Below are 23,470 nucleotides of genomic sequence, written 5' to 3'. Positions count from 1 at the left end.
CAAGTTCAGCCATTGCTTCTCAAGCCATTACCACTCATCTTGACTTTTGTCTTGCCATTGGACTAATCTAATGACTAATCTAAGAGGTATCAAGATATCAGGAAATCCCACTGAAAATAACAATCAAATACATAAAATTTGAGCATGGTCTATCTATCACTGTACTCAGTACTTGCACACATATCAGGTTCTCCTTAAAGTAACAAAAACCAACTGCAGTAGCAGGAAGAAGATTCAGTGCTCATGGCTGGGTCATGCCAAAATTATAAAATTATAAAAATGTCAAAACTATCCAAGTTCATTTATAGTTTTTATGCTATACCAATCAGATGATGAAAGGGATAGTTTAGAGAACTCACCATCTCTCTGAGCAGCCCATTCCATTTGAGGAGAGCCGTACTCCTCAGCAATTCTTTCCTTATTATCCAGCCTAAATTTGGCACTTCACACTTTCACCCAGTACTTCTAGTCCTGTCTTCTCTGGCTGAACTGAACCAATCTAATCCCTGTCCCCCAGGACAGCTCTTCAAGTCCTGCACCACTGTCACACCAATCTCTTTCCTCTGGGCCTTCTCTCTGGCTTTCCCCGATGCCTGGAATGCTCTCCCTCCTTCATTCTGCTTCCTGACCTCCCTGGCTTCATCCAACCCCCCACTGAAATGCCATCGTTTCCAGGACGGCTTCCCTACACTGTGTTAAGGTCCTAGAAGTGCCTTCCTTCTATTACTTAGTTCTTCTTCATCCTGTATGTAGCTCAACTTGTCTGTATTTGTTTGCACCTTGTGTCTTTCATTAGATTGTGAGCTCCTTGAACCAGGTGCTGTATTTGCCTCGTTCTGTATCCCCAGGGCTTAGCGCATTACCTGGCACATACTATGCACTGAGTAAATGTGAACTGATTTCCAAGACAGTTCAGAAAGACTCATGGTGGAAAATTTTCCGCACATTCAGAGAAAGATATGATGGACTCAATGCAGATTAAAGCTTCCTGTTTCTGCTTTATTTATTTCCATGATTTCTCTTCTTTTCCAAAGTACAATTATTTTGGCAAACTGTTTCCTTTCACAATGTGACTGATATGAAAATAGTGTTACAGGATTGCATATATACAAACTGTATCAAAATTCTTGGGGAGGGGAGAGGAAAGGAAAGGAGGGAGGACATTTGGAACCCATAACTTTATAAAAAAGCAAAGCTAAAAATTTTCTTTGCATGTAATTAGAAAAATACTATAAAATAAGAAAAGAAGTTTCTTGATTGACATCAGTAATGTTTATTTTTAATGAATTCCTGGGGGCAGAGTCAAGATGGCAGAGTAATTGCATTCACCTTCCAGAGCACTCTCACCAAATTCAGCCAAATACCTGTAAAAAATGGCTCTAAACAAACTCTAGAGCTGCAGAATCCACAGAATGATGAAGTGAAGCAATTCTGGAGCCCAAGACAGCCTGGAAGGTTCCTGGCATGTGTCTCTCAAGCTGGAAAGTGACCAGAACACAGTGCACCATGGGTTGTGCCTGGGCATGGAGGAGACCATTTTAGGCCTCAGGGGGAATGAATCTCAAGGACCTGGGGTGGTTTCCACACTTCATGACCACAAAACACTGAGGATAAATTAGGAAGTAAGAGGGAAATACCTCTGGGACCAGAGCAGGAGAGTGGAATGCTCTGGCATCAGCCCCAGTTACCTTGGAGGGAGGAGATGCAAAGGAACCCACAGCACCCACAGCAGCAGCAGTGACAGTTGCAGCCATTGTTTCTAGAGTTCTAGGCCCACAGATTGTGGGGGGATCCCATGACTGACAGTACACTCCCCCACCCCCACTGGAAGCAAAGAAGTGCCTTGACAAAGAGCTCAAAGCTCAAGTAAATGACTGGGGAAATGAGCAAACACCAGTAAAAGAATCAGACTATAGAATCTTGCTTTGGTGACAAGGAAGACAAAAGCATATAAACAGAAGAAAACAAAGTCAAAGTTCCTCCATCCACATTGGAGATCTCAGGTCATGGAGGAGCTCAAAAAAGATTGTGAACATCCAGTAAGAGAAACAAAGCAAAAATTGGGAAGAGAAATGAGAATGAGGGAAGAAAATTATGAAAAACAAGTCAACTGTTTGCTAAAGGAGATGCAAAAATGCTGAAAAAAATAGCACTTTAAAAAATAGACTACCTGAAATGGCAAAAGACATCCAAAAAGCCAATGAGGAGAAAAGTGCCATAAAAAGCAGAACTGGTTAGATTTAGACGGAGATCCAAAAGCTCACTCAGGAAAATAATTCCTTAAAGATTAAAATGGAGCAGATAGGAGTTAAAGACTTCATGAAAAATCAAGAAATTATAAAACAAAAGCAAAGGAATGAAAAAATAGCAATGTGAAATATCTCACTGGAAAAACAATTGACCTGCAAAATAGATCCACAAGAAACAAGTTAAAAATTATGGCACTACCTGAAAGCCATGATCAAAAATCAGCCTGGACATCATCTTCCATGAAATTATCAAGGAGAACTGCCCAGATATTCTGGAAGCAGAGGGCAAAATAAATATTGAAAGAATCCATCAATCCTACCTCCTGAAGGATATCCAAAAAGAAAAAACTCCTAGGAATATTGTAGCCTAATTCCAGAATTCCCAGGGCAAGAGAAAATATTGCAAGCTGCCAGAAACAAATAAATTGGAATATTGTGGAAATACAATCAGGAGAACACAAGATCTAGCTGCATCTACCTTAAGGGATCAAAGGGCTTGGAATATGATATTCCAGAAGTCAAAGGAGCTAGGATTAAGACCAACAATCACCTACCCAACAAAACTGAGTATAATACTTCAGGATAAAAAATGGTCATTCAATGAAATACAGGACTTTCAAGCATTCGTGATGAGAAGACCAGAAGTGAATAGAAAATTTGATTTTCAAACACAAGAATCAAGAGAAGCATGAAAATGTAAACAGGAAAGAGAAATCATAAGGACTTACTTGAGTTGAACTGTTTACATTGCTACATGGAAAGATAATATTTGTAACTCCTGAGACTTGTTTCAATATTTGGGTGGTTGGAGGAATTAGACACATATAGACAGAGGGCACAGGGTGAGTTGAATGGGAAGGAATGATATCTAAAAAAAATAAAATGGTGGGGTGAGAGAGAAATATAATGGGAGGAGAAAGGAAGAAATGGAATGGGACAAATTATCTGTCATAAGAGAGGCAAGAAAAAGATTTTTAATGGAGGGGAAAGGTGGTTAGGTGAAAGGGAAAAAGTGAAGCATACTCTCATCACATTTGGCTTAAGGAAGGAATGACATGCTTACTCAATTTGGTACGAAAATCTATCTTCCACTACAGGAAAGTAGGGGAGAAAGGGATAAGCAGGGTAGGGGTGATCATGGAAGGAAGGGCAAGTGGGAGGAAGTGGTAATTAGAAGTAAACACTTTTGGGGAGGGACAAGGTCAAAAGAGAGAATAGAATAAATAGTGGGCAGGATAGGAGGGAGGGAAATATAGCTAGTCTTTCATAGCATGACTGTTATGGAAGTCTTTTGCATAACTACACATGTATACCCTATTTGGAATTGCTTGTCTTTTCAGTGGGGATGGGTGTGGAGGGAGGAAGGGAGAGAAGTTGGAACTCAAAGTTTGAAAAATGAATGTTAAAAATTGTTATTACATGTAAGTGAGAAATAATAAATGCAGGTAATGGGGGTATAGAAATCTATCTTGCCCTCCAAGAAAATAGAGGAGATGGGGACAAGGGAAGGGAGAGATGTGGTAGAAGAGAGGGCAGATTGTGACAGGGGGTAATCAGAGTTCATGGTGTCTTGGGGTGGAGGGAGGGGAGAGATGGGGAGAAAATTAGGAATTCAAATGTAGAAATGAATGTTGATAACTAAAAATTAATTAATTAAAAAATAATTCGAATAGGCACTGAGCTACTTGTCTAGTGTGATGCAGCCAGTCTTTGTGAGAGGCAAGACTTGAACCCAGGTCTCCCTGCCTCCTGGGCCAGCTTGAGAGCATTTCATGTTTTTCTGATACTCCTTCAATTAAGTTAATATACTTTGCATGTTGGGGCAGCTAGGTGGTGCAGCCCATAGAGAGCCAAGCTTGGAATCAGGAGGACCTGTTTTCAAGTCAGAGCACATACACTTACTAGTTGAGTGACCCTGGGCAAGTCACTTATCCTTGTTTGTCTCAGATTCCTCCTCTGTAAAATGAGCTGGAGAACGTAATAGCAAACCCCTCTAGTATCTTTGCCAAAAATAACCCAAATAGGGTCATGCAGAGTCAGGCATTTAGGAAATGACTAAACAGCATCAAGTCTGCATTCTAGCAAAACTGAAATCCTCACCCAGTTCCCCAAACTGAATTGTACCTTGCATGTCATTCGATTACCTACCCAGGCTATCCCCTATGCCTGGAGTTCAGTCCCTCTTCAGTTCTTCCTCTCAGATTCCTTGTCTTCCCCAAAGCTAAATTCTCCTCCAACTTCTTCTGTGAGCCTTCCCTGTTCCTCTGTTAATGCCCCACTGTCCCTGTCCTTGCTTTTCATGTTGGGAAGGTCTGAGTGGATATTCTTGTTGTGACAGGATATGGTAACCGAACAGTCCTGGCCCTACTCTGAGGGCAAGAGCGGTTGTATTGCATTCAGTTGGCCTCTCCAGTACACTGATGTGTTTCTCTTTTGAGCCATCAACTTTGGTGTGCAATAAGTTACCCCAGTTATTATGGGTCCAGGCAGTAGTACCCTATTTCCATGTAAACACTTCATGTCCCCATTAGCTATGACACAGGGATGTTTACTTCAAAGACACAGCAAAAAGAAACATACCAACATTCCACTCAGGACATGGGAGTCCTCACCCTCAGGCACACGCCACCTGTCCCTGGAGAAGGAAGTGAAGTTCACAGTAGAACTTAGTTCCTATGTAACATTAATCTACCAAGTTCAAATCTAAAGCCTTGCTGGGATATGGTTCCCAGATCATTGCTCCTCAGGATTTCTCTGCTTAGTTGGCTGTGACCCCCAGCCTGGATTCCCTGATGCCTGGTATTCAGATTGGGGAATTCACTCCTTGCTCCTGGAATGGCCAAAGTCAAAGCCACTGGATCATTTCCAGGGGCCACATGACCTAAACAGAAAGCAACAAGGAGGTAGGCCACAGTCTCAGGGTGGAACACAAAATAAGCACTCAGTCTGACAAATTAAAAACCCCAGAAAAGTTCCCACTAAATCGTCAATGAAGAAAATCTCCTACCTCTTGATAGGCCAATGTAGAATGTCCTTGAATGACCCAATTCTCTTGCCTTTCAGAAGAGACTTCCACACAGGAAATGATGCCATCTTACAAGGTCTCAGTGTGTGTCAAATCCCCATGAAACAGAGTCTCCATAGGGAATGCCAGGTCAGGAGAATTTTCAGGTTGGTTTCTGACCCAAGATGCTCCAGAATGGTTTGGCTCAGAGTGTGACCAAAGAGAAAGGGCAGTATGTGGAATTTCAGGCATAAAGGAATGATGGTTGAAATCACCGACAGCAGTGCTTGTCCTCTTGCAGCTTGTGGACCTAGATTGTGAAAAATAGGCAGTACTACAGGGGAATGAACTTTCAGGTGATCCCTGGAGGATTGCAGGGATAGATGACAATTTAGTGCAGAAGGAGATGTTCAGATGACAATAGCCAGGCTGGGTAGAGTATTGGATGTTCTGTAGAGATGATCCCTGGAGGGCATTAAAACAAAGGTTGCAAGGTCTTTGTAGGGAGTGAGATAAAAGGAATTCCTGTTCAGGTACTGGTTGGATGAATTGAGCTCCACTTTAACTCTGAGATCATATGATTACATGAATTCGATTTCAATTATCTTTGTGGAAAATGTATTCTGAGCAAACTGCTCTGCTAGTCATTTGTGCCAGAAAGCAAAAATGAAACAGTTGCCCAACTATTCAGAAACTCCTTTGAGGAGTTTAGCTTTTCCAAGGAGAAGGGAACATGTGTCTAAATACATATATGTAACGGATGTGCTCCTATAGCCAACCACAGTTTATGGTCTCTAGCTTAGTGGATACACAGCATCACCCCTACCTGCCTTGTCAAGTGGATTAAATTATCAAGATTCTAATCACATGTATTCTCTCACTCCTCTCCTTCCCTCATGGAACACAGCTTTTATGAGTTTTTAAATGAAATGCTGACATATTATATTTTTTATATGAACTATATGTCACAATGTTTCCATTTCCCTCCTTCCATAAAGTCAACCTTTATAAAATAAAAATAATTCAGGGGGAAAAAGCTTCAACAAAACTACCCCAATTATTGAAAAATGGTGTTATAGGCATCATGTCATAGCCGTTGTCCCTCCTCTCTGCAAAGAAGTGAGAGTAAGGACAGGAACAGGTGCCTAAAATCTTATCAGGCTTTCTTAGATGCTTTCCATCTCTGAGTAGAAGCCTTTTATTTCCATATTTTCAGCTGTTGTCCTGAAATCCAGATTTTATTTTCAAACAACTTTTCTGGAAAAGCTGAACTGAATGGAATTCAACCGAGTCATGTGAGGTTGGTAACCCAAGTCTGATTCTCCACGTTTTCTAGAGTAGAAAACAGGCTGAAGAAACTTTTGTGATTTTTCCAAGTTGTCAAGTTTGGGTTATCAGGAAGGATAAAGGAAAGTGTGGAGGCCAAGCTGCTCTTTCACTCCAAGCCTGGACAGTTTCTCCACAGGGACGTGGTGGTAATGGAACAGGGTATTGAGCAAGGTAAAGAAAGAGGGATGGATGGATTTAAAATGACCTAACAATGTATTGCTTTTCTGTTGCAGAATTCTACTGCAGCTGGGGTCAGCATCCTCCATGAAATGCTTCAGTCACCCACCCAAGGCTTCAAACCCCCTTGCAATTATCTCAACAATATACATGTTGCTCTTATTGTAACATGTAAAGCCTGAACAATAGGGAAACACTGTACTTTTCTCTCGTGAATAATAGCAGATAAAATTAATGTAGTATGCTTCTGAAGTGTTTAAATATATGCATATATATGTATATATACGTACATATATACACATACACACACACACACACACACACACACACACACACACACACACACCCCTTATCTCACATAAACTCCTCAGACAGTAATTGCCAAAGCTTGACACTAGATCATCTGCCTCTCTTAGCCTAGTGCTCTTGCCACTAGTCCAAGATGGAGGAATGGAAGGATGGATCTACTCTTAACTCACCCCTAAAGTCTATAAAATACCTGTAAAAAATGACTATTCACAAATTCGAGAGCAGCAGAAGTGAAAAATGACAGAGTTAAGAAGATTTCTAGCCTGGAAGGCCAACAGGAAAGCTCTATCACACCTGGGTGCAGAGTGGAGTGCAGTGCAGCCTTGGTTGTGGCCCAGCAACGACAGGACTGGAGCAGGTTTCAAGGAACCACCAGCAGCAGCTTCATATCCCAGATTCCTCAACTCACAAATGCCAAAGACAGCTTCAAAAGTCAAGTGGAAAGCTCTTTTACTTGGGTGAGAAGGGAAAACAACAGTGTAGCCCTGGCCCCAAAATGCTGCAGCTTCTCTTATTGCAGCCTTGGTCTAAAGACCCTGGGGAAACTGAGCAGCTACTCTGGATCTCAGGTCTGAGGGGCAACCCTGGGGTGAGGAGGAGGGCTGGCATGGTGGAGCTGGTAGAAGCTGTGTGGAGGGAACCCTGTTCACAGACCACAGCACAGGCTAGGATGGGAGTAAACTCCTCTCCCTTGATTGTGCCACCTTGGAGGAACTGAGAAGTTACAGGTCAACAGAGTATACCCTCCTCTTGACAAAACTCAGAAGCCAAGTAGGTGGCTGGGAAAATGACCAAAAATTTGAAAAACAATAGGACAATTGAAAGTTACTTTCTTGGTGAGTGGAAATTTTCTTCCATCCTTTCAGATGAGGAGGCAGAATGCATACCATAAGAGGAAGACCTCAAAGTCAAGACTTCGGCATCCAAAACCTCCAAAATCAATATACAATGATAGATCTTTGGAGAAAATTAAATGGGAATAGAAAGGAATATACCTTTTTCTCAGCGGTACATGGAACATTTACAAAAATTGACCATGTACTAGGACATAAAAATCTCACAATCCAGTGCAGAAAGGTAGAGATAATCAATGCATCCTTTTCAGATCATAATGCATTAAAAATTACATGTAATAAAAGGCCATGGAAAGAGAAACCAAAAATCAATTGGAAACTAAATAATCTAATTCTAAAGAAGGATTGGGTTAAAGAAGAAATCATAGAAACAATCAACAACTTCATTCAAGAGAATGACAATAGTGAGACAACGTACCAAAACTTATGGGACGCTGCAAAAGCAGTTATTAGGGGAAGTTTTATATCTCTGAATGCTTACATAAATAAAATAGAGAAAGAGGAGATCAATGACTTAGGCTTGCAGTTGAAAAAGCTAGAAAAAGAACAAATTGAAAATCCCCAAGTAAATACCAAATTAGAAATACTGAAAACCAAAGGAGAGATTAATAAAATTGAAATAAAGAAAACTATTGAATTAATAAATAAAACCAATAGTTGGTTTTATGAAAAAACTAATAAAATTGATAAACCTTTGGTTAATCTGATCAAAAAAAAGAAAGAAGAAAACCAAATTACTAACATTAAAAATGAAAGGGGTGAACTCACCTCCAATGAGGAGGAAATTAAAACAATAATTAGAAACTACTTTGCCCAACTTTATGCCCACAAATTCGACAATCTAAACGAGATGGATGAATATTTTAAAAAATACAAATTGCCCAGATTAACAGAAGAGGAAGTTGAATACTTAAACAACCCCATCTCAGAAAAAGAAATTGAACAAGCCATCAATGAACTCCCTAGGAAAAAATCTCCAGGGCCAGATGGATTCACAAGTGAATTCTATCAAACATTTAAAGAACAGTTAATTCCAATACTACATACACTATTCTTGAAAATTGGGGAAGAAGGAGTCCTCCCAAATTCTTTCTATGATACAAATATGGTCTTGATACCCAAACCAGGAAGAGACAAAACAGAGAAAGAAAATTATAGACCAATTTCCCTAATGAATATAGATGCAAAAATTTTAAATAAGATTTTAGCAAAACGAATAGAGCATCTTATCACGAGATTAATACATTATGATCAGGTAGGATTCATACCAGGACTACAGGGCTGGTTCAATATTAGGAAAACTATTAGCATTATCGACCACATCAACAACAAAGCTAACAAAAACCACATGATTATCTCAATAGATGCAGAAAAAGCTTTTGACAAAATACAACATCCATTCCTACTAAAAACATTGGAGAACGTAGGAATAAAGGGAACTTTCCATAAAATAATAAGCAGTATCTATCTAAAACCTTCAGCAAGCATTATATGCAATGGGGATAAGCTAGATGCATTCCCAATAAGATCAGGGGTGAAACAAGGTTGTCCATTATCACCACTATTATTCAATATGGTACTAGAAATGTTAGCTGTAGCAATTAGACAAGATAAAGATATTCAAGGAATTAGAATAGCCAAAGAAGAAACTAAGTTATCACTCTTTGCAGATGATATAATGATTTACCTAGAGAATCCCAGAGATTCAAGTAAAAAATTACTTGAATTAATAAACAACTTTGGCAAAGTTGCAGGGTACAAAATAAACCCACACAAATCCTCTGCATTCCTATATATTAGCAACAAAGTTCAACAGCAAGAGATAGAAAGAGAAATCCCATTTAAAGTTAGGGTAGACAGTATAAAATACTTAGGAGTCTACCTGCCAAAACAAACCCAGGGACTATATGAACACAATTACAAGACACTTTTTGCACAAATAAACTCAGATTTAAGTAAGTGGAAAAACATTAGTTGCTCATGGGTAGGCCGTGCTAATATAATAAAAATGACAATTCTACCCAAATTAATATACTTATTTAGTGCCATACCAATTAAACTATCAGACAATTACTTTCTAGAGCTGGATAAAATAATATCAAAATTCATTTGGAAAAACAAAAGGTCCAGAATATCAAAGGGACTAAGGAAAAGAAATGCTTGGGAAGGTGGCCTAGCGCTACCAGACCTCAAACTGTACTATAAAGCAGCAATTATCAAAACCACTTGGTATTGGCTAAGAAACAGAGAGGTAGACAAGTGGAATAGACTTGGCACTCAAGATGCAGTAGGCAAGGAATATAGCAACCTTCTGTTTGATAAACCCAAGGACCCCAGCTTCTGGGATAAGAACTCATTGTTTGACAAAAATTGCTGGGAAAACTGGATAACAGTGTGGCGGAAATTAGGCATAGACCCATACCTGACACCGTACACAAGAATAAAGTCCAAATGGGTACATGATTTAGGTATAAAGATTGATACCATGAACAAACTGGAGAAGCAAAGAATAGAGTATTTATCAGATCTATGGAGAAGGGAAGAATTCTTTACTAAAGGAGAGATAGAATGCATTATGAAATGCAAAATGGATAACTTTGAGTACATTAAACTGAGAAGTTTTTGCACAACCAAACCCAATGCAACCAAAATCCGGAGGGATGTAGTAAATTGGGAAAAAATTTTTACAGCTAAGCTCGGGGATAAAGGCCTCATTTCTAGAATATATAGAGAACTGACCCAAATGTATAATCATACAAGTCATTCCCCAATTGATAAATGGTCAAAGGATATGAACAGGCAATTTTCAGAGGAAGAAATTAAAGCTATCTATAATCATATGAAAAAATGCTCTAAATCACTATTGGTTAGAGAGATGCAAATCAAAACAACTCTGAGGTACCACATCACACCTATAAGATTGGCAAACATGACAGAACAAGAAAATGATAAATGCTGGAGAGGATGTGGGAGAGTTGGAACACTAATTCATTGTTGGTGGAGCTGTGAGCGCATCCAACCATTCTGGAGAGCAATTTGGAACTATGCCCAAAGGGCTACAAAAATGTGCATACCCTTTGACCCAGCAATATCGCTACTAGGACTATATCCCCAAGAGATCATAAAAATGGGAAAGGGTCCCACATGTACAAAAATATTTATAGCAGCACTCTATGTAGTTGCCAAAAACTGGAAGTCAAGGGGATGTCCATCAATTGGGGAATGGCTGAATAAATTATGGTATATGAATGTAATGGAGTACTATTGTGCTATAAGAAATGATGAACAAGAAGACTTCAGAGAGGCCTGGAAGGACTTATATGACCTGATGCTGAGTGAAAGGAGCAGAACCAGGAGAACTTTATGCACAGCAACGACCACAGTGTGTGAGAGTTTTTTCTGGTAGACTTAGATTTTTGTAATAACACAAGAACTTCTGAAAAAAAAAAAAATCCCAATGGTGGACCTCAAGGCAAAATGCCTTTCACACTCAGAGAGAGAAATATGGAAGTCACTCACATATTGTAGCAGATCATGTTTGTGTATGTGTATCTGTTTGTGTATCATGTTCTGATTTGTTGTACGGATTCTTTCATTTATCTTAGTCTGACTACATAGCATGACTATAGTGAAAATATACTCAATAGGAAAGTATATGTAGAATCTATACAGAATTGTATGCAGTCGTGGGGAGGGAGGGAGGTAGTGGGGGGTGGGTGGGGAGGGATAAAATCGCAATTGTATGGCAGTGATTGTTAAACATTAAAAAAATAAAAAAATAAAAAAAAAATAAAAAATAAAAAAAAAAATCAATATACAATGGTCTCAGGTCTTAGAAGAGCTCCAAAGGGATTTCCAAAATCAAGTGAGAGAGGTGGAGAAAAAATTGGGAAGAGAAAGGAGAGCAATACAAGAAAAGCAAGTCACCAGCTTGCTAAAGGAGACCCCAAAAAATGCTGAAGAAATTAATACCTTTAAAAATAGACTAACACAAATGACAAAAGAGGGCCAAAAAGTCAATGAGGGGAAGAATGCTTTAAAAAGCAGAATTAGCTAAATAGAGGTTCAGAAGCTCATTGAAGAAAATAGTTCTTTAAAAATTAGAATGGAGCAGATGGAAGCTAATGACTTTATGAGAAACCAAGAAATGATAAAACAAAAGCAAAGAAGAAAAAATGGAAGACAATGTGAAATATCTCACTGGAAAAGCAACTGACCTAGAAAAAGATATCCAGGACAGATATTTTCAAAATTATGGCACTAAGTAAAAGCCATGATCAAAAAAAGAGCCTAGACATCATCTTTCATGAAATTATCAAGGAAAACTGCCCAGATATTCTGGAATCAGAGGGTAAAATAAATATTGAAAGAATTCACAGATCACGTCCTGAAAGAGATTCAAATAACTCCTAGCAATATTGAAGCCAAATTCCAGAAGTCCCAGGTCAAGGAGAAAATATTGCAAGCAGTCCGAAAGAAACAATTCAAGTAGTGTGGAAGTACAATCAGGATAACATAGGATCTGGATGCTTCTACATGAAGGGATCAAAAGGTTTGGAATATGATATTCCAGAGATCAAAGGAAGTAGAATTAAAACCAAAAATCACCTACTCAAAAAACCTGAATATAATATTTCAGGGAGAAAAATTTTTATTCAAAGAGGACTTTCAAGCATACTTGATGAAAAGACCAGACTTGAATAGAAAATTTGACTTTCAAACACAAGAATCAAGAGAGGCATGAAAAGGTAAACAAGAAGGAAATATCATAATGGATTTACTAAAGCTGAACTGTTTACATTCCTACATGGAAAGAGAATATTTGTAACTCTTCAGACTTTTCTCAGTATTTGGGTAGTTGGAAGGATTACACACACACACACACACACACACACACACACACACACACACACACACACATATAGACAGAGGGCAAAGGGTAAGTTGAATAGGAAGGAATGATATGTAAAAAAATAAAATTAATTGGTGAGAGAGGAATATATTGCGAGGAGAAAGGGAGAAATGCAATGCAGCAGATTAGTTTTCATACAAAAGGCAAGAAAAAGCTTTTTCAAAGGAGGGGAAAGGGGGGAGGTGAGAGGGAAAAAGTGAAATTTGCTCTCATCACAATTAGTTTAATGAGGGAATAATCTACACACTCAAATTGGTATGAAAATCTATCTTACAGTACAGGAAAGTAGGGGATAAGTGGATAAGTGGGGTGTGGGGGCATGATAGAAGGGAGGGAAATGACAGGAGACGGGTAATTAGAAGTAAACACTTTGGGGAGGGATAAGGTCAAAAAAGAGAATAGAATAAATGGGAGGGCAGGATAGGATTGAAGGAAATGTAGTTAGTCTTTCACAATATGACTAGTATGGAAGTCTTTAGCAAAACTACACATTTATAGCCTATGTTGAATTGCTTGCCTTTTCAATAGGTATGAGTTGGGAGGGAAGAAGGGAAAGACGTTATAACTCTAAGTTCTAGCAACAAATAATGAGAATTGATTTTCTATGTAACTGGGCAATAAGAAATACAGGTAATGAAGTATAGAAATCTATCTTCACCTAAAAGAAAAGAGAGAAGATGGGAATCAGGGAAAGGAGAAGTGTGATAAAAGGTAGTGTAGAGTGGGATAAGAGGTAATCAGAATGCATGGTGTTATGGGATGCGAGGAGGGGAGAGATGGGAAGAAAATTTGGAACTCAAAATCTTGTGGAAATGAATGTTGGAAACTAAAAATAAATGAATAAGTCAAAAAAAAATTCCATTTCCTTTTAGAGAAGGAGATCAAAAAACCTGTGTGAGCAGGTGCCCCTGTGTGTGTAGAGCTGATTACTGACTGAAAGACCATATATAGTGATTGGCTTTACAAACATGTCCATTACATATCTGTACTTAAGATCATGTTCTCTTCTCCCAGCAAAACGATATTGCCCTCACAGTACGGCCAGTCAGACATTCCCAACATGAAAAGTGACTAGATCTGTGGAGACAGTGGGGGCATTAACAGGGGATCAGGGAAAGGCTCACAGGAGAAGTTGCAGCTGACTTGAGCTTGAAGGGAAGATCAGGATTCTGAGAGGAAGACCTGAAAAGGGAGTGCACTCCAGGCATGTGGGATGGCCTGTGTCATTCGAGTAACACGGAAGATAGAATGCAGTTTGGGGCTAGAATGGAGTCCAGATGCTGTTTAGTCATTTCTTAAATGTTCAACTCTGCATGATCCCATTTGGGGTGTTTTTGGCAAAGATACTGAAGTAGTTTGCTATTACCTTTTCCAGCTCATTTTACAGAGGAGGAAACTGAGACAAACAAGGTTAAGTGACTTGGCCAGGGTCTCATAGTTAGTAAGTGTCTGAGGTCTAACTTAAAATAAGGTACTCCAGACTCCAAGCTTGGCTCTCCATCCACTGCATCACCCAGCTGCCCTAGAATGAAAAGGATAGTAACTCAATGTAGGGATTATGAGAAAAACAGGAAATGCTGTCAAGTTGGCCCAGGAGCAGGAAGACCTGGGTACAAGTCCTGCCTCTCACACAGACTGGCTGTGTGACCCTGGACAAGTCAAACAGTGCCTATTGGAAATCTTTAAAATTAAATATTACAGACATCAACCAAGAAATACCCTTTCTTTCTTAATAATATGTTTCCAATTACATGCAAAGAAAATTTTTAATTTTCCTTTTTGGGAAAATTTTGAGTTCCCTATGTCCTCCCTCCTTCTCTTCCCTCTCCCCTCCTCAAACAATTTGATATGCTTTATATACATGCAATTCTGTGACACTTTTTGCATATCAGACATGTTCCGGAAGGAGAAATAGTTTGTCAAAATAATTCTACTTTGGAAAAGAAGAGAAATCACGAAAATAAATAAAGAGAACCAGGAAGCGTTAACCTGCATGAAGAGTCCAGCAGATCTTTCTCTGGATGTGGGCAGCATTGTCCACCATGAGTCTTTCTCAACTGTCTTAGAGGTCAGTTCACATTTCCTAAGTGCCTACTATGTGCCAGGCACTATGCTAAGCACTGGGGATACAAAAGGAGGCAAAAAACAGGACCTGACTCAGGGAGCTCACAGTCTAATGAAGGACACACAGAGTAAACAAATACAGACAAGATGACCTATATACATGATGAAGGGGAACCAATAACAGAAGGAAAGCACTTTCTGCTGCCTTAAGACATGGTAGGGAAAACTTCCTGGAAAAGATGGCATTTCAAAGGGGGCTTGGAGGGATCCAGATAGATCAGGAATCAGAAGAAAGGAGGCAGAGCCATCCAGGCATGGCGGAAAGTGCAAAGAGGCAAATTTAGGCTTGGTAATAAGGAAAGACTTGCTAAGGAATAGGGCTCTCCCCAAATGGAATGGGCTGGTCAGAGTGATGGTGAGTTCTCTATACCATCCCTCTCATCATCTGATTAATATAGCATAAAAACTATAAATGACCTTTGATAGTCTTGCCATTTTTGTAATTTTGACATGACCCAGGAATGAGCGCTGAATCATCTTCCAGCTACTGAAGTTGGATTTTATTTATTCAAAGAGTGCTTTATAGGTATATCTGTCCAAGTACTGAGTTTAGTGATAGGTTGACCACCTGCAACTCTTATGCATTTGGTAATTATTTTGAATGGGATTTCCTGATATCTTCATTCTTCTTAGATTAGTCCTTACATTAGTCCAATGGGAAGACGAAAGTCAAGATGAGTGGTAATGGCTGGAGGAGTAATGGATCAACTTGGTATCTGATCTCTGACCAAGCTGTGTGAGTTTCAAAGTAGCTACATCAGCCCCCTTCATGGCCTTTGGAAAAAGTTGGTTTCCTTAATGCATTCTAAGGGGGAACATCTTCACATACCTGAGGTAGAAATCTCCCTGACTTCCCAATGGATATGAGGCCTAAAGATCACCCTAAATCTGATTTAGTCAGTGTACCAAGATTGTTTGGGTAAGGTATTATCTCTGCCCTGCTGCAGTTTTTGGGAACCACAGGAGAGTCTGGTATGAGATGGGAAAAAAAATGGATGAGTAGCCCTGAGCAAATCTTCATACCGCAGATCTTTGCATTCGCAGAGAACTCCATAGACCCTGACATAGTTAGACTTCTTCAAAGGACGAATATATTGGCATTTTTACAAACCAAGTAGAATTGCCTTTATGGACAAAAACATATAAAGATCTGTCTATTTGCATAAGAATCAGCTGAGGAGTGAAGATTGGCCTTTCTCTGATACTAAAGGCACCTTTCCTTAGAGAGAAGAGGGAACCATGTTGTCTTTTTTTTCTCTCTAGGTGCTGGAAGTCAGAAAACCAAGATCTCTCTTCTCTCAAGGTGTTACCAACTCCACTCATCTCACAAACTCAGATTATTAAGTATTCAATCTCCACCAGTGAGGAAAGTCTTACACAGATCATCTTTGATCAGAGGGTTACATAAACTTCCTTTTTTATAGAAATCGAATACACAAGGAGAGCATGTTAACATTTGAGGAGGGAGAGATCAGTTCTAGGTGGGGGTATTAGAGAAGACTTCATGAAAACATGATCAGTGGATCTTATAGAAGGTCAAGGATGTCAGTAGACATCAATGGGTGATGGGGAGAAGTTCTCTTACAGGAACAGGGCACAGCTTATGCAAATACATGTTGGGGGACAGCAAAGGGTGGAGTGAGAGAGCAAAAATTAGTCCAATTTGTCTAGAGGATAGAAAATGAGAAGAGGAGGATGGGAAAAGAAGGTTGGAAGGATGTCAGATTCTCTATCTGTCGTTCTGGGGTCCAGGATGTCCCCTCTCAGCTTCTCTGCCCTTTCTTTCCCTTCTTCCCTTTGACATCTTTCAGGCTCCTCCTGAGCCTTGGCTCTAACACTGTTTCAGGCTAACACATCATTTTCTTTCAGACAGAGAAGTAGTTCCTGCAGGTAGAAGAAACCTGCATTTTGGGAGGAAAAAAATATTTTCATGTGGGTTGAGAAAGAGCCTAATTCTGACCTCTTCAGGGGTGCACGTGAAGCTTAGAAGCTTCCCAAAGAAGTTTCAGGCATCACACCTAAGAGTTCTGTTGGAAATATTCATCTCTGGTCACAGGAAAGTGGACAGCACCAAAGGAAGGTGAGCATAATGCAATGAATATTGATCTTGGAGTCAGAAGATGAGAGCTGAGGTCTTGGCTCTGGTACTTACTAGATGTTTGACTTTGGGGAAGTCCCCTGCTTTTTCTGAGTCTCAGGTGCCTCATGTATCTGTGCTACCTTAAATGAGATAATGCATGAAAAAGGATTACTTAACTTTAAAATGCTACAAAAAGCTTTCACTAGTGACTATAAGGAGAAGTAGGGCAATGGCAGTGAGGAAGAAAGAGAGAATAATGTTGGCTCCAATGTTCCAAGAAGGCTGCTGGTGCACTAGAGGGCATGACAATCTATGGAATGTCAGCACTGGAAGGGATTTTTGAGTCCACAGAGTTCAGTCTCTTATTCAATTCAGGCTTATCCCCCATAATGTGTTTGATAAGTAGGTATTCAAATAAAAATACCTAGGAAGCATCTACAATGCACAAAGTATTGTCCTAGGTGCTGGAAAAAAAGACAAATTCAAGGAATTTGAAGTAAGAGTAAGAGAAACACAGAGATGCTTCCTTATAATAAGATAATCACAGAGAGAAGTCAGAGTGTGAAAAATTCCAGAAAGAAAGACTCTCTCCCAGTCCTTTGAATGTGTGTGATGCAATGTGGGGACTGCCCAGTTTAAAAGCAAAGTCACTATGCCTCAGACGCTGGGACAGGATCTGAATCAAAAGTAGGAATCTTAAGCTCAAGACAAATTTAGTTGGGGATGGGTAGAGCTGAGATTAAAAGATAGTCTATGCCTGGTACAGTTGTGGCCCATGCTTTGGAAGAATAGATGATGGTGCCCAGACCTGCAGTCCCTAGGAGGATCTGACAATGGGGTGGGGAAGGGGAAGGCTTGTAGCCAGGGGTGTTTGGGGAGTAGAAGTCCAGGGAGAAGGGATCTAGAACAGTGAGATCCTGGGGAAGGCTGGTGGCAGCCTGGGCCCAGATGAGGGACAGGGGGATGAGCTTGAGGACAGCCTCAGAGATTAATCATGCCTCCAGAAGTCCATTCCCTGAACAAAGCCCCACCACTCTATCCTAGTTATGGCTCTGTCTAGGTTCTTTTGTCAGGCTACAACTGGCCATGCATTCATAGGCCTTCATTCCCTTGATGGTGCTGAAGAAAAAGCAGTAGATTTTGAGGCTTCCTGGTGTGTGGGGTGGTGAGACCCCTTCTCAAACTGTCTACTCAGAGGCATCTCAAGGTACAAACCAAAAGTGGTTTATGAGGTTCCCAAGAGAAGCAGGGGTCACCTTCCCTAGGCAGTCTAGAGAAGGGAGATGCAATAGAGAAGCAGAAGCATGGTTATATAGCCAAAACCCACAAACCCATCCCCCCTTACACTTTTGATCAAGAGCTTGGGCAAGTAACTTATTTTCAGAAATTTGCTCCAGATCCAAGGAATAAGGAAATGGTGAACAAAGGGAGAGGGATGGTTTCAGGTGGTTTCACAATTTCGAGTTCCCCTATATCACTTGATTCCCAAGAAATTGAAACTTAGGCTTAGGGTCAGATTTACTTTAGACTTAGATCCCTGAGAAGTCTTCACTATCACATTCACTGGTATTTGAGGTGACTCTCACTAAAGGTGACAGTGAGGGAGTGCGTGGGAAAATTTGGGAGTTCTGTTGACTGTGTGCCTATTTTTAAATATGGAATGGGAAGAGTATCTAATTCAGAGAAATGGTGATGGGTAAATAATAGAGAAAGTGAGGGGTTTGCCATCCTAGCCTGTGAATGGAGCCCTGACAGACTGAGAGGCTTTGGGGCCTAGTGGGATATTGGTTTGGGAAACTGGGATAAGAGATCTGGATCTGATTTCACTTCTTGCTAGTAAAATTCTTCCTTGTTCAAAGGGACAAGTCTTCCTTTTCCCTCTTCCTGTATACACTATGGTGGATTTGCTCACAAGAACCACTGGATTAGGTTCTCTAAAGGAAACTGGTTCTAAGTAGACAGCTCATTCCCAAGATAATGGGGTCAACTTTCACTCTGCTTTCTCTCCACTATGAACCTCATCCAGTCAGTTACCAAATCTGGTCAGTTCTCCCTCTTGTCCTGTCCACTTCACCTTTCCCATCCAAACCTTCTTTTCCTTTGCTCTAACCACCAACCCAGAGCAAACCTCATCACTTTTCACCTACTGCAATAACCTACTGACTGGTCCCCCTGTGCCTAATCCTAACCTGCTCCACTCCATTGTCCACCCAGCTTCCTAATGAAATTATTCTCCTCTTGAAAGCATATGATCTTGTCACTTCCCTGCTTAAAACAAAGAGCCAAAGAAAGAAACAAAAACCTTCAGGGACTCCCTATTTTCTATAACACAAATTACAAATGCATGGAGAACACCTGCTAATAAGATCCTCTTGTCCCCAGACTACCTACACCACCTTACAAACTACTTTCCTTGATGGTCTAATAATTTTGCTGGCAAACTAGATTTGTTTCCTCAACCTGTGCCTGGAATTGGTCCCTCCTCATCACTGCCCACTGAAAGCCTTCTCTTCTTCCAAAGCCCAGCTCAGACCTCATTTCTTTCCTGAAGCCTTCGCAGGTCTAGTGTTCCCACCCACCCCCACCCATTCCCCCTCCCAATCACCCCCTCCTCCCCCCCAGGCCTAACCATAAAATCATCTCTCTCAGATTGCCTAGATCACATTGTCTAGGTGAGTTTTGGTCCCAACCCACTGCCACACATCACATTGAATGCTTGCAGTCCTGCTCCTGCTCCCACCCCTCCTCCATTATAAGCTCCTTCAGGACAGACATGATGGGTAGGTTTGTTTCACCTTTTTATGTGCAGTCCAAGAGTACATGATAAGTATTTAAATGTTCAGTGAGAAATGAACTGAGTGGAGGAGGAAGTCTGAGAAAACATGGAGAGAGAGCAAAATTGGGGTTTATTAATGTGAGCAGATTCAGATGTAGTACAAGGCCTTAAGATAGAAACTGAGACTCGGTCTCATACAGGACACTACCCTGGCAGTGGGACAGAAATTCCAAACTTAATTTTTGAAAATATATTCTTAAGGCCTCTTCCAATTTTGTTGATCCACTTCCCAATTCCTCTCTTGACCTTTTCAGGCTGCAGAGGGAAGACAAACAGAGCCCCTTAGTCCAGGGCCTCTGGGGGTCCTGCTGAAGAGGGAGGAAAAACCAGCCCTCCCACCACCAGGGGCATAGAGTAACTTAGAGCTTCATGAGACTCCGAGTTTGGAGGACCCTCCACAGTCATCTGGTGCAACCTCCCCATGGGAAAAGAGGAAACAGGATACAGATCCTGACACAACTGGCAGGGTACAGACTCGGGAGGAGAACCCAAATCTGCAGCCTTCTATTCTAACAGCAGCACTCCCCCAGCAGAGAAAGCTAAATCCGCAGGGGCTTCTTCATGTCCATTTTGAAAATATATTGAAATGCTTCTCAGGACACCCTCCTCCTGTTTCTGTGCCCAGGAGATGCAAAGGAGAACAAGAAAGCCTTACACCACCCCTTCAACGATTCTACCCTCCAGGAACAGCCTGGGACCAGGTCACATTGACTCTGCCCCTGACATAACCTCCCCTGGCCGCATAGCCCCCACTTCAGAGTTGCTAGCAGGGTCACTGCCTGTGCCCTTAGCCCACCCCACCCTAGTTCTGTTAACCCATTTCATCACTGGGGCCAGAGCTGAGCTCTTGGGGTTACCAAGATAGGTGGAGTCAGAAGAAGTGTTTCAGTTCAGACGTTAGCTAGTACTATGACTTGGGGGAAGGATACTACATATTTCTGAACCTCATTGTCTTTATAAATTGAAGGAGGGGTGATTGACTAGATAATTTCTAAGGCTCCCTCCAATTCAAATTCCTCAGAGTGATTCTCTGAAAACACATTAGCTAGACATTTCCTGTACAATTGGCCTTCTTTACTTCTCCCTCTTTCCCTTGGACTCTGAAGTCAGAGAACTCTCTAGCTCCAGAGGTGAGGTTGAGGGAACTGGATAGGAGAGAGGGGAGAGAAATGATCCTATCTCTGTATCTACATCGCCTCTTGGAGCCTGGAGGAAGAAAAGGGAGACTAGGCAGAGACTAAGGTTGGAAAGAGGGAAGAAGGGTCAAAGTTGATCCCAATCCCCTCTAGCTACACATCAATCCCAGCAGCCCCCAAGAGGGAAGGCACCATGGACCCCTAGTGGGGAATGGAGGTTAGCACTCTTCTCCCAGACCCCCAAGGAGGATTCATCACTTACCCCATCACAGGAAATATCAACAGAGGGACTGGAAGAATACAGGTCAACCGTTCCAATGCACTCTTCCACCAGCTGTGAAGGGTGGCAGAGAGAGTTCAGGATTGCCAGTCTGTAACCTCTGCCCCTGACAGGCCAGGACTGACAACAAGCTCAAGCTTTGTCCCCAGCCACCCCCCTGGGACAGTTTTTCTATTTCTCATGTGGGACAAATCACTTTCCTCAGGGCAGCAGAAAAGCAGAGCTCAGCACCCACCCTGCCCCAAGAGGTGCATATTCCCAGAAAGAGACTCCTACAGTTAGATTCCCTCCCCAGCCCAGGACACTCTCACCCCATTTTTCTTGAAATCACATTCTTCTGGATTGCGATGTTCAGTTTTAGAGCACACAGTCTCTCTGATGGTGAATTGCAGAAGTTGTGGAGCAGTAGGATCATTGCTCTGGGGAGGAAGGCAGGACAGCCTTTTAGAGCTAGGCCCCTATGAGCCCCTCTGGAGCCAGCAGCAAGCTAGTTAGTGCTGGAAGGGCCTTAGACACCATCTAGTCTGACCCCATGGGTCTCGAGATGAGGCAACTAAGAACTAGGAAAGTTAGGTGACTTGCCCAAGGTCACACTGGCAGCAGGATCAGAACAGGGGCATCCAGAACAGTCATTCCTCCAAACAGAGTCCACTGAGTGACCTGGGGCATCCCCTGTGCTCAGCTTCCACATTCCTGGTCCTCAGGAAGCACCTCAGGCTGGGAGGAAGACTGAAACTCTCAAAAAGGAAAAAAACCAATACAAGTTTAAACCTGCACTGGGCCACATGAGTGTTCCAGTAAGGATAAGAGTCCTGTATATGGAGTCTGAAAACCTGGAATTTGTGTGTATTCTGAGCACTTGGCATTGTTCCTGGGACATAACAAGGCATTCAGTCAATCAATCATTAAACATTTATTAAGCATCTACTGTGTGCCAGGCAACCTGCTAAGTACTAGAGTTCCAAAAAGAGGCAAAAGACAGTCCCTGCCCTCAAGGAGCTTACAATGTAATGAGACAGAGACAGCACGCAAGGGAATATACACAAAGCAAGCCGTGTGCAGATAAATAGGAATTCATGAAGAACGGGAAAGCACTGGATCCAGAAATGCCTTTTCAGATCTTCTGAGGCCAATAATGTCAATAATAACAGCAAACATCTGTACAAATACATGTGTGCATATACATACGTGTACATACATATACACATACATGCACACACACATATATTTATGTGCCTGGCTACTACATGCCAGGCAATGTACTAAGTGCTTTACTGTTATTATCTCATTAGACCTTGAAAAAAAGTCTAGGAGGTAGAGGCTTTTACTGTCTCCACTTCACAGTGGAAGAAATTGAGGCAAGCAGAGGTCAAATGACTTGCCCAGACACACAGTTAGTGAGTGTGTGAGAGTGCATTTGAACTCAGGTCTCCCTGAATTTGGGGGCCAGTGCTCTATCCACTCTGCCACCTAGCTGCCTGACTTTTTCCACTGTATCTCAATGGCTCCCCAAATGGAGATCAAGTTTTTCTGGAGTGAAGGGGTCGTGTTACACAATCTTGGCAGAGGGAGTCCTCCCCCATCATCCCAATGCTACTCACCTCCTGTGGTGGCAGATTCAGGTTTGAGAGACGAAAGAGGCTTTCTGAATCTGACCTTATGTTGTATTCCTCAATGAATCTATTCACCACATCTTGGTATGGCTGGTCCTGGGCACAGGCAAGTGGAGTCATCAGGCTGAGCAGCCCCAGCACCAATAAGACTACCTGCATGGCTGAGCCCCTCATCCTCTTTGTGCTCAATGCTCTGGGCAGAAAGAAACTGTCTTTTATTTACTGGCTCCTCCCCACCCTTACACAAGGACAATAGATACCTCCAGCCACTGGCCTCTAACGGTTCCCTGAGGTCTGGGATTTCCTCCATTCTTCTGTCATTGGTCACCTCTTTTCCCCAGAACTAGCAGTCTCCTTCTTTAATTTCATCATATAGCCCTTGACTTAATCAAAAGGAAGGATTGAGCAAAGAGGGAAAGTATGGAGAAAAAATAGAGGAGGAAGACAGTAAATTTGAGAGGTAGAGGGATGTGAAGAAATAAATATGTTCCCCACCTCTCTCTGTCTTACAAAGACCTGCAGGGCTGGCAGATGGGTGGATAGTTCAGTCAGCTGCCATATTGGGTT

At 41.4% G+C, this 23,470-nt stretch overlaps 1 protein-coding gene across 1 annotated transcript in view; it reads right to left on the bottom strand.

Annotated features, from left to right (window-relative positions):
* Positions 1-23,063, bottom strand: part of LOC140533847 (antibacterial peptide PMAP-36-like) — a 43,376-nt gene extending 20,313 nt beyond the window's left edge. Inside the window, exons 1-3 of the mRNA XM_072654167.1 lie at positions 22,892-23,063; positions 21,602-21,709; positions 21,273-21,344 (exon numbers count right to left, since the gene is read on the bottom strand). Coding sequence (XP_072510268.1) covers positions 21,273-21,344; positions 21,602-21,705 — 176 coding nt within the window. The 5' untranslated portion in view covers positions 21,706-21,709; positions 22,892-23,063. The remainder of the gene's footprint in view (positions 1-21,272; positions 21,345-21,601; positions 21,710-22,891) is intronic.
* Between the last annotated feature and the right edge of the window lie 407 nt (positions 23,064-23,470).

This window comes from Notamacropus eugenii, chromosome 1 (assembly GCF_028372415.1).
Source record: "Notamacropus eugenii isolate mMacEug1 chromosome 1, mMacEug1.pri_v2, whole genome shotgun sequence".
Classification (NCBI taxonomy): Eukaryota; Metazoa; Chordata; class Mammalia; order Diprotodontia; family Macropodidae; genus Notamacropus; species Notamacropus eugenii.
The sequence above is the reverse complement of the archived record's forward strand: the minus strand, read 5'-3'. Positions and strand labels throughout refer to the sequence as shown.